The 12,086-nt window shown below is 42.3% G+C and overlaps 1 protein-coding gene across 7 annotated transcripts in view; it reads right to left on the bottom strand.

Annotated features, from left to right (window-relative positions):
• Positions 1 to 12,086, bottom strand: part of IKZF1 (IKAROS family zinc finger 1) — an 87,473-nt gene that overhangs the window by 57,840 nt on the left and 17,547 nt on the right. For all 7 annotated transcript variants that reach the window (XM_045564723.1, XM_045564725.1, XM_045564727.1 and 4 more), the window contains exon 3: positions 6,708 to 6,827. In XM_045564723.1, the coding sequence (XP_045420679.1) occupies positions 6,708 to 6,827 (120 nt within the window). The remainder of the gene's footprint in view (positions 1 to 6,707; positions 6,828 to 12,086) is intronic.

Below are 12,086 nucleotides of genomic sequence, written 5' to 3'. Positions count from 1 at the left end.
ACACCACACATACTACACACACACCACATATACACACCACACACATCACATACATATACACATACTATACACAGCACATACATATACACACATAACACCACATACATATACACACACCACACCCCCCCACACACCCCCCCCACATACACACACACCACACATATCACATACATATACACACACTACACACAGCACATACATATACATATCACACACACCACATACATATACATGTACCACATACCACATACATACACACACTACATATACCATATACATATACACATACCACACACACACCACATGTACATACCACACACATGCTTACATGCATACACACATAATAAACACACAACATATACATGCACAAACACACCACACACATACACAATACACACATTGCACACACCATTTATGTATACACACACACACACACACACACACACACACACACACACACATAAGTTTCTGTCTTCTCCAAGGAAAGTTCTTATCCCTCTGCTGCCTGGTCTCACCTGTATGTCCCCAAACCTAGTACAAGGTGGTATCTGACATAGCACAAAATCACTTACTTTAATCTTAGTTTACCAAAACTGTCATGGGGTTCTGTGAAGAAGATCATGATTCCCAAACATTTTGCACTATCCAACAAATTAGAGGTAATAAAAAACCTACCCAAAAGGCAATCTGGAAAGATTGCAAATTAAAATTTACTTTGAAAAGGGAAGCAATGAACCAGTTACATAACAGCTCTCTCATCAAACATGGAAACACTCAGAAGGTGGGGCAGATCTTCCTGTAATGCTGGATCTCATGCTCTGGGGAACTGGGAAAGAGGGAAGGCTCTCCAGCTGGCATCACCTTGGTTTGGACATGTTCATGGTGGCAATACCTGCTGCCTTCACAGGCTTTCCAAGGCAGACATGGCGAATTGCAAGATGAGTAATACAGAACTTTAACAATTTGCCCCAGCAACACCACCGCACAGTAATTCCACTATGGAGAGGGGCGACAAACTACAAAAGCAAGGTAAACAAGAATCCAAATGGTATGTTTCTAGTTATTCCTCAAAGAAGGAGAAAAACCCCCAAACCAGGACCCCAGCCACTCCAGTTCGGCAGACAGTTCTCTGCTTGAGACTTTTACAATGGAACAGGCTTGAGCTCAGCTACAGCTAATGCTCAGATGCTGTGAGATAATATTTCTCCCTAGCTAAAATGGGGTTTATCGGCTCAGAAGAGATGCATTTTGCAGATAAAAAACAACTTCCTCTAGCTGCTGATTAGATAAGCAGGCTCCCGCATCCGTACTCAGATGCCTGCTGCCCCCGATCTCCAATTAGACCAGGCGCCTGCACTCTCTTTCCATGTGAAATGCGGTCTCCACACCGTTTCTTCCTGCCCAGGCTGCAGAGCAGGGTCACTACCTCCCAGTACCTCTTGGTCTCCTGCCTAAAACTCTAAAATGAGGGGGAGATTTGGCCTCAGAATAGCCAGTTAAAAATATAGTAATCCTCTTACAATTCCCATTTCAGTCCCAGAACTCATGGCTAACTAAAGGAATTTTTACATTGATTGAATGAATTTTAAAAAAAAGATTTATGTTTTTACACACTTAATCATTTTTCCTGGATTCCAGAGGAGTTCTTCCCCCACCTCCAGTTATGCTAAGGTGAGTCAAACCCTGGTCAAACTATTGAACGTGAAGAACCAAAGTTGTGCTCATTCAGTTTCGATCTCTCGGAGCCGCTAGGGAGTGCAGAGCCAGGGGCCTCGAAACACCAAGCTGTGAGATTCGACCTACAGTGCTTAAGTCCTGAAATAAACACTGATGACACACAGTTGTCTCCTTACAACTCTGGGAGTAAGCTGCTTAAGGGAGCAGAACCAGAGAAGCACATGCTAGCATGTCATGGGGCAAACGTAAGTACATGTTCTCTGCCCGTATTCAAACTCACAGTTCCTCCTGCCTAAGGTTGTCAGATTATCCATCCAGGTGGCCAAGTCATTTAGGAAGCCCCGTTCAACCCTGCATCAGTCTCAATTCTTTGGCCTCCCACTGGTTCAACTACCCCTGTACGCGTGCCTAAGTCATTGTTCCAGTTCAGTCCTCCAGCATTAGTGTGCCTCTGCCCTGGCTTTTTCCTTTGATTCCACTCTTAACCCCTGAATTTGTCTGTTCTCTTTCTCAGGGGTGGCCATTCCCCTGTTTAGTCTGGAATCCCTCTTCTCTATCCTCTGCTCTTTCCCCTTTCCCTCTGCTCCAGCCCACCAAGCTTCCTTCCCCACTGTCTGCATACATGGGCAGGGCGGTGGGGCGTGGGGGGCGTGGTCCTCCGTAGTCCCGGCCAGTCTTGTGTCTGGAACCAGCCCAACCCACAGCCAGCTCCCGGCTCTCAGCGTGGGCAGTGCACGTCCACACCCGTGCACTTGTCACTAGAACGCTCGTGACTGGTATCCTTCGTCAATTCTAGGACACATTCTCTTCCAGAGAGCACACATCAATAACTAGCAACAAACAATTCATGGTATAAAGAAGGAAGAAGAAAAAAATTATTGAATAAAGAAAGGAAATAACTAAGTTCTTAGTGTTCTCACACAAAACACCTATCTGCTCTCTAGACCCCAATCCTGACATAATTCCTAAAATGGAAGACTTGTAAGAGCACCTGCTCAAGAGTTTTTTGAGTAAGTCTCAAACTCTTTGTGACTTCTCCAGCATGGTTGATTGAGTAAATTTGGGGTTGCCTTAAGAGGTCACTGAGTGCGCCCTCAGCTTTAAACAGTTTCATATACAACCACTTCAGAGAGGTGAGAGTTCTCTCATTTTTAAAGAGACCACTTCAGAAGAACAAGCTAGAGTCTCGTTAAATAGACTTTTCTGATGACTAAATCCCTCCTTGCCAAAAAGTTCTCCTTTGAGTCTAACTTAAATTCTCCAAGCTGCACTTCAGATCCCTGGTTTCCTCTTATTCAGATCTGCAAGAAGATGGAGACCCAGTGAGGGCTCTAGGCTTGCTCTGGCGTCTGTCCCACATTTACACGCAGACACGGCATATTCCTTCAACACTGGATGAAGCAATGAGATGCGAAACCATTACTTTTTTCATTCTGGGAGTGACTGCCAATCAGTGTAATCTCTGGGCCCATCACAGGGAGTTGGTTCTACCATTTCCTGTCAGTTTGTGTACGACCATGGCCTGTCCTTGCTGAGACTAGCTTTGTCTGAAACTGAATGATGCTACTGGCAATAACGGCTCATAGCTTTTCAAAAGTGTTCCTTGTCTCATTCTAAAGCAGACATTCTTGCAATCTACTAATACCTAATACTTTCCCACTTTTTCCATCTTTTGGTCTCTCACCATTTTCTTCTTAAAATTTCAGCAGTAACAGCTTAGCACCCTTGACTTGCACTTGGGCCTGGTGGCGGGCAGCACCCTGACCTTTCCTTTGGCCTCACCCTATTCCAGTTCCTCCCTCCTCTCCTGACTTTGCTTCACTTTGCTTATTCTATGGATCCAGGTTTTTTTAATTAATAAATTCCTCTTCTCTCCTTGGTGCTACAATGTTATCCATTCTCTCTCTTTTCTCAATTGAAACTACACCAGGTTCCTCTATCCTTTCTATACACCTTTAAAATTTCTGTTCTGCACAAGTTGCATTTATTTCTGCTATTTTTCTGTCCTTTGTACTTTATATTTTGCCAATATACTTTGCTATTCTGTCTGCAGCAAAATCGACATTTTTTTAAAATCTAACTCTCAAGGCCATTCTGTGACATGTGCTCGGTTGCTACTGCCACCATCAACTGAGGAAACTGAGGCTCGGAGAGAAAAAGCCGTGCCAGACGCACAAGGCCAGGGAGAAGGGGACTTGGACTTGTCCCTTCTGAGATGCATTTTCCTCACTCTGCCAGGCCTTCGCCACGAGTCCCCTCCACCCCCATGTGTACCCCACGCTTTGACAACTCTACTTCCTCCTGCCTGCCTGCCTCTGTCCTGGGAGGGCCTTCTCACTTCCCGTCGTCTGTCCTTTGTACGCCTTTGCTCTTAGGACTCATTCCCGTGGAACAGTGTGAAACAGTATGGCACCAAATTTACTTCCTTTAATCTACGACTTTCCCCTACCTTTTATAATACATTGTTTCCTAATGCTGTCTACATACTTCATTTATATAATTCTACACATCACAAATTAATAAACAACCTATCACCACACACCAAAGCTAGCTGATTACTTTCAAGAATCACAAAGGATGGTCCCTTAAACTTAGTTGCTGTGAAGCATCATTTCTTCCCTATGGTTGGGTGTTTTGAGACCCTCTCACTCCCTAACTTCATCTCCTTAAACTTCTCCCGTGTCTGGTGCTCAATGTGTCATCTGGGCTTTTCCACTTCTTGCTTTTGTGGCAGGGACCACCCATTCCTTTGACCTCCAGTCCCCCACCAGGGCACGCGCTCTCCCAAACACTGTCTCAGTGCTCACTTCACATGGCTGTCCCTGCCCGTCCACAGGGTGACCTCAAACCAAGCAAAAAGGTTTTCTAGGGTTTTCAAATTTCACAATTCTGACATTTCTATTTTCTAAACTTTATCCTGGAAGGAAAAGTAGACTGAGAATCATGTCACATGTGATAAAGGGCAGTGGGCAGGGCCCATGGGAAATGGCAAACCCACCCAGGACTCCAAGGTAACACCTGGGCTGGGCACACTTGGGACAGAGAGAGGGACCATGAACCAAGGAAACACAGTTCTGGGAACCAGTCAGCAATGCCAACTGGGGCTGAGTGACCATTCACCCAGGGAAAACTACCAACAATTTGAAGTTCATAAAGGACAAGACATTTACACCACTTTGAAGGCATCTGCGCTGTTCTTTGCTCTCCAGGAATCAGCCTGACTTTCAGTTCTCTAAAGGATGTCCATGGCCACGCTGGCTTGAGGGCTCTACGGCAGCTGCAGGGATCTCAGGGAGAGCCCACAGCTATGTCCATAACCACCCTGGCAGCCTGCTCGCTCTGACGTGTGGGCTCTCAGTTCATTACATGGCTAATGGGCCATTTCTTTGGCTCTGGGCCCCTGAGCCCCTCGTTTTGTGTTCGCAGTGTGTTGTGAGCATATGTTTGCTTACGGAATAACTGGGGAGAACAATATCCATGGCACTAGGTGCTTCAGGTGCTAAACAATGGGCGGATGTCACCCCCACAATCGCTATTCATGTGACACCTTTGCAAATGTTTGTCATATATCATATCATTGGCTTAGCATTTTTATTTAAATTGATTTTTTAATTTATATAAATGTGTTTTAAAGGGAAACTGTGTAGTAGTGCAGTGTATGGTAAAACCACTATCACTTGCAATACATAGAAGACAATCTTAAAAATAAATGCATCAATTAAAATAAAGTATGATCATCTGTGTCCCAACTTCGGGAAACCCTGAACGACATGCACAGCTTTCCTGCATACAACAGAGCAGGTGAGCAAAAGGCGTCATTTCTCTTCCTATCCACCTTCCCACATACAGTAGCCATTTTCTCCTAGGGCAAAAGAATTCATAGATGTACTTGTTTTCTGAATTCATCCACACCAAATGGCTTTAGCCACCATCGTTACCTGTTTGTGCTATTAACTGTATTGCTAAATTAAAGGATCGTTGTACTCAGTCAACTTGGTTTCTAAGACACATGAAAACATACAAAATGTTTTGTATATATGTATACGAAATTCTCAGTTATTGCATATTCTTAGTTATTGCATAAGGATGTCCCCTATGGCTGAGGTGTTTTTCATAAGCCTGAAAATTTTACATACATTTTCCCTCCTTGGCTTTGGGGCTCATGTAACTGATCCACATTGATCCATTCTACCTAATTTTACCTACATATTCTTCATGATATTCTTTGTGCTAATAAATGGCTCTTAATATCACAGTTTTTTTTCTTTAAAAAAATAGATATTCCAAGGAACTGTTGACTCATAAACTCATGAGAGCATGGTATAATGAAAAGTGTCTTTGAGTGAAAACTAGTCTTTGAGTCAGAAATTGAGTTTAATTCTGACTATGCCATGTGGCCTTAGTTAATTCACTAAACTTCTCCAGGCCTCTGTTTCCCTGAAATAAAAAGGGTGGATGCAGCATGTATAAGTTAGCCAGTGAGTTACTGCAGATGGTTCCATACACACCCTTCCCTTTATGGAAAAGGTACGCAAATGTGTGCTAAGATTTTTTTTGACATTTAAAAATTCCCATTTATCAAATTTTCTATTTTCAGTTAAAGCTGACATTTAAGAACTAGAGATTAGAGGGATTAACATAAAATGGCCAGATGTTGTTCCTTCTAACCCCAAACTCTAAATAGCTCTATGTCCATAACACATAAGATGTGTAATTTTCACTCGCTACAATCCATAAATTTGATATTCCTGCATGTGCACTGAGGGCAGGAGAGCGTGATACGGATGCATCCCTGTGCAGGGGTGCCCCTCCACTCCCGCGTCCTGCTGGCCATGTGGGTCTCAGCACCATGCTGACCTGTGAGTGTCCACCCTCCTTCACACAAGAGGACCCATCCAGCTGACCTCTGCTCTATATTTCCTTGACAGGATGGCTGAGGGAAAACAATGGAGAGAATGACTCACGTTACTTAACCCCTATCTTGGAAGGACGTAAAGAGACAGAGAAGGATACCCGCTGACCCAACTTACCCACTACTCTCTCACTCTTGGAGCTCTGCTGTCCTCCAGAGGTGGTGGAAAGGTCCTCAGGGACAGGCATGGGCTCGTCACCATCATCTGGAGTGTCACTTACTGGGGGGCTTTCCTTCCCTAGGAGACAAGGAGGGGCTTGAGTTTCGGGCAGTTGTCATCACCAGCAGAGAAGTCCAAGGTGCCGGGGCTTCACCTTGGCTTGGCTTGAGAGGGTGACATGAGGCGGTGGCTACTGAATTGAGTTAATGCTTCTCTATTGAGGTTAACATACATTTTTCTTTTTATAAGAAAAAAATTCACTGCCCTCCCCAATACAAACATGAAAGAACAAAGATTCTCAAAAGGAAAAAAAAATAAAATCACCTGTAATTCTAGGGATTACCACTTTTAAAATTATATTTATGTATTATAGATAATGTGCAGTGACTTATTTTGTTTTTCAAAATAAACTACTTTTAGATGTTCTCATGAACCTAATTCCATGCCAGCGACCATACCTTCATAATTTGTTAATGATGAATACACTCAGATTTATTATTTTTGAATCTATATTGTTTTCAATCTTTTTTTATTATTAAACAACACTGTGATGAACATCTTAATAGCCACTCTTTGTACATATCCTTAATAATCACTACAGCATAAATCTTCACAAGTGTTATGGCTGGGTGAAAAGGCATCGACATTTTTAGGGTTCTTCACACATTTTGTCAAGTTTCCCCTGTACGGTGGTTCCAATTTGCCCCGACAAGCTCGCCTCACCACACCTTCACACTGATTTGTTGTAAGGACGCCACACTGGGCATCCCGCCCGAGCTGCACATTCTGGGATCTGTTCACTTTCTTTTCAAGAGCCAGGGAATATTTTACCAGCTGCCTAATTGGACTCAGTGGGGAGAAGAAGCCTGGAGAGGGAATGGAAGGGAACCCCTGTGCCTACTGGGAAAGGGATTCCCTCCCTGCAGGCAACGGAAGTCTGCCAATGCAAATGCTTCTCTTTGAAAAAGGAAAATACATATAATCCACACAAACACGAAAGTTGCTTATACTATACACAACAGGATTTACCAAATGAATGAGGGATTTACAGGATGCCTATATTTACTTTGGCTTAGAATAAGTTTGACCAGCGTCTAGCCACGTGGAGCTCACCCCCACTCCAAGGAACCCACCGCTGGGAAGCCAGGACTGGTAGAAAATGCTCTTTTCCCATCAAAGCTGAAACGCCTGTAGCTTCCACCCTTCCAGACCTAACTTAAACTTAAGACTTATGAGACACCAACCACATGCAAGAAACAGCCGGTAAGGACCTAAACTGACACAAACTGACCCATTACAGTGGCTGTAGAAGAACAGTGTGGATAAGATCCTAAAGGGAGTCTGACAGCAGCAAACTGGGACTGGGTGCTTGCTGACTGAGCTGGCACCTTGGCTTACCAGGCAAAATGATGTGCCCACGCAGACAAACCCAGCCTTTTGGGAGAGTGTGCAATAATAAATCAAATGTTAAAATGTCTAGAAAACATGACTAGGTATGGTGTGAAATGTCCTTGTTTGTTTGAATAAACCTCCCACAAGAGTAAGACCAACATTTCAGAAGACTAGCAAGACCAGGAAAATCATCCCCAATATATGAAACAACCTTTACTGGAATATTTAAAATAGAACCTGCACAAGCACCAAGGCTATGCTTTGGGGAATGGTGTTGCATTCTCTAGAAAACAGACACCACAATTTAATATTCCAGTTTAGCTGTAATTGCCACAATTGTCAGAAAGAGCATTATTGGATATATTTGGATAGCCAATACAAAATGAATAGTTAAAGATGGGGCACGATTATAAGAATTTCCTAAGGAAAAACAAAAGGCCAGAGAGAAATTGATTAAAGTGCTCATGTTATGCTAAAGCCTTGGAAATGTGCATTAAGTCAGTATTATTTTCATTGCCCTAACTACTAATAGAAAACTTTAAAAGTAACAATAGCTAAACGTCTCAGTGTTATTTTTTACCTCTTTCATAAATGGGGAAAAACACTGAATAGGAGAATGCAGGAAATATAGGGGCCATTTGACAGCTCTTATTTTTGTGTAACATGACTTCCTAGAGCAACGGTTTTCAAACATCCAGGACTTTAGGGAGGTGGTCAAGGAATCCTTTTCTTTCTTTCTTTTTCTTTCTATTCTTTTTTGGTAAGAATAACAAAGTAATCTTACTCAGAACCTTAATATATAAAATAGGTCTTCTGTGTCACAAAGGGGCATTGTCAGGTGGGGAGGCTGGAAGACCAGGGACCCAGCCCACTTGCCGTCTTGAAAACCTCCTCAAGCACCTCCATAGAAATGACAGAGGAGCCCCCGGCCTAACAAGCTGCCCAAAGATTAAACATGTAGAGGGTGTGGGGAATGTGCACATGTGCCTCTGTGATTAACCAGCTGTCATTAGTATGGGGTGCAGGTGGGAGGTTGAAAAACTAAAGCTTATTGACTTCTCTTCCTCTCATGATCTTTCCTGTGATAACTTTGGAGTAATACACAATGCTCTGGGACCCCGCAGATGCTAAGGCACGCTGGAACAAAGGCAGGGTCATACAGAGTCGGGACTTATTCAATGAAGGAATGCCAGGCTTCCTGCTCAATTCATGCCAAAATGCGTCTGAATAACTCTTGATTACCTTTTCTTAAAATTTAACTGCTCTGTCTAATGAGGGAGCAAGGTCAACTACAAATCATTGGGGTTGTTCGCAGTAGCAGAAGTGCTTCTTCAGAATTACATCTGTCTCGGGTTTCTACACTGAATTAAATGCCAGTTTTCCAGTGTCCCTAATCTTGCATCTCAGTATTTTTTATTTTTCTCTATGTGGGGGAAAAAGGAATAAGAACAGTAGGGATCATGATTCTAAAATACCAAGAGTCAGATGGATCAATAGGAGCTCTCTGTGCAGAGGGAACCACACGGGGAGAGGGAGAATAAAAATCAGTCTTGCTGTGTACAGGGGCATCTAGCAAAAAGTCGGAACTGGAAGGCAGCAAAGCTAGATAGATTCACATGCCCACCCAGAGCTCTGCTTTAATTCAAGTTTGCCTTGCCTTAACTCGGTGCTAGTTCTCAGAGGTCATCTGATTTGCCTAAAAGCCCCTAAGTGTGAGTCGAGGTTGCCGAGAGGTTCATCACTCCACTCACATGAGCCTCTGCAACCAGCACCCTCGTATCCGTGACTGCTGGAGGTCTCCAGGATGAAAATTTAACACTTCGTGAAAATCTTTTTGTGTTGATTTGAAACAAATTTGCTCAGTTAACCATTTAAAATGCAAAACCATGCAAAGATGATAAAATTTAACAAATAAATTATTAAATGAAGTCAATAGATTCCCACCGTGAGCAGGAGTGCGTCGATCTGGGACATAGTTCTGGTTTGACCCATCATTGTTAAGACTGACAGGCACACAAAACATGTCCCCTCTTTAAGATTCTTTCCTCAAGTGGAAAAGGGAGGCTAAAAAGTGGGATTTGGGCCTAGCTTACAAGTTATGGTGAAGATAAAGTAAAAATAATGTGTGTGAATTCTAGCTAAGTAAGCTTATGGTATGATTTGGCAAACAGTAACATATTATGGAAACATAAGGCATGTAAGCTCCCATATTTTCTCTAAGAGCATGTACAATGACACAGAAATGCACAGAGATACAGACAGCAAGACATCAACTATTTAAATGGAATAATTTTGGAGATGCAATAAAATTTCACTTATTTAGAGAAATGAAAGAAACTTCTGGCTAAATTATAAATACACTAATTTATATTTAATTTACCTATTGCCTATGTTTCAAATAAAGCAATACCTATGAGAAGGGTTTTGGGAAAACTGGATGGTAAACTGCATAATTAGCTTATCAAAAACACGGAAATAATTTCTCAAGTAGATTATAATTTACCCAAAAAAGTTCTGTGATTTCCCCCTCTCCTAAATACATGAGTTTTTATTATATATGATTACCCAGGGGAATATAATTCCCAGGGTAAATAAAAGCTCAGAATATAGCATCTGTGCTCTACAAAGCAGTGGAGAAGCTTGCACTGTAGGGTCCAAATTGGGCTCACACCCCAGAGCGATCCCTGTCTCCCAATGGTACTTCCAGTCAATTACTTAAATTCTCTGAGTGTCAGCTCCCTGAAAGTCCTTGACAGGAGAAAACACTCAGGGCAGTGTTTGGTGAATAGAAGCATTCAATCAGTGTGATTTACAATGATTTACTATGATTAACTAGATAAAATATTCCTATTGACACTTCAATATATATAAGCCTTCTTCACCTAAGCAGATTATACCTGTCTACAGGGCATACGTCTGGTTTCCATGTCCCAACAAAACACACTGCAAATAGCATTAAGAAAACATCCAATAGATGTTTAAGGTCAGAGGTACCAGAGGAACCCTGAGGACCCAATGGCCCGAGTCCCTCCTGTTACAGATGACGAGTACAGTGGTCCTACGGCAGGAGGCAGAGAGAGGATGCTCATGCAGGTCTCCAGCTCCCATATCCTGCACTCTCCTACAGTCTCTTTCTTTAGCAACCAAGCCAAAAAATAACACATATTCATAACAAGTATTTTGGAAAGACTGCCAAAAAAAAAAAAAAGAAAAATAAAAAAAAAACTTTACCTAAAGAATTAGTGAGATGCGCCCTATAGGAAAGGACACTTTGCTTTAGATGTGCTCTCCTCCACTGACAGACTCACCAACAGCGCTTTCCCAGCCCCGTGGACTCGAGTCAGTGAACACTTATGGACTGTCTACTGCCTGCAAGACACTGTAAACTCGGGCACAGTTCACGGTTAGGATAGATCCCAAGGAAGAAAGGACCACGTGGTTTGAAAAAGGCAGATATTAAGTATTTCTCTGATTTTCAGGTGAGCATTTCATATATATTAGGTTGAATCCTATGAAATTGCTGATGTTTGAAGAACATTTTATGCAAAAGGAGGATGATTTGGTAACATATTCCTCAGATTTCCTATCAAGAATGTCAACTCCTGTTTGGTTAAATGTACATCCTTATACCATAACTAACTGCCACTTCTAATTTTAGAAATGAAAAAACAAGTATTGGTTTTAACTGGAGAAGCAGCAAATGAATTCCAAGAAGTAGAAAAACCATCCTTTAAATCTTTACTAAAGGGGACACAACACAATGCTGTCATCACTGTGTGGACCACTGAAAGTTGAACACAAATCAGAAGTACCATCGGCACTTTAAAAATAGTAATTCCTTTGCCAGGTGTATGAAAACTAAATTTCAGACCAAATCTTTTCAAAGAGAAAAAGAGTTTTCTTTTTCAGGAAGTCTTGGGTAATAAGGCCTCCCTTCATTCTCAT

The sequence above is a fragment of the Lemur catta genome, chromosome 11 (assembly GCF_020740605.2).
Source record: "Lemur catta isolate mLemCat1 chromosome 11, mLemCat1.pri, whole genome shotgun sequence".
NCBI classification, from domain to species: domain Eukaryota; kingdom Metazoa; phylum Chordata; class Mammalia; order Primates; family Lemuridae; genus Lemur; species Lemur catta.
This window is presented reverse-complemented; position numbering and strand designations above follow the sequence as displayed.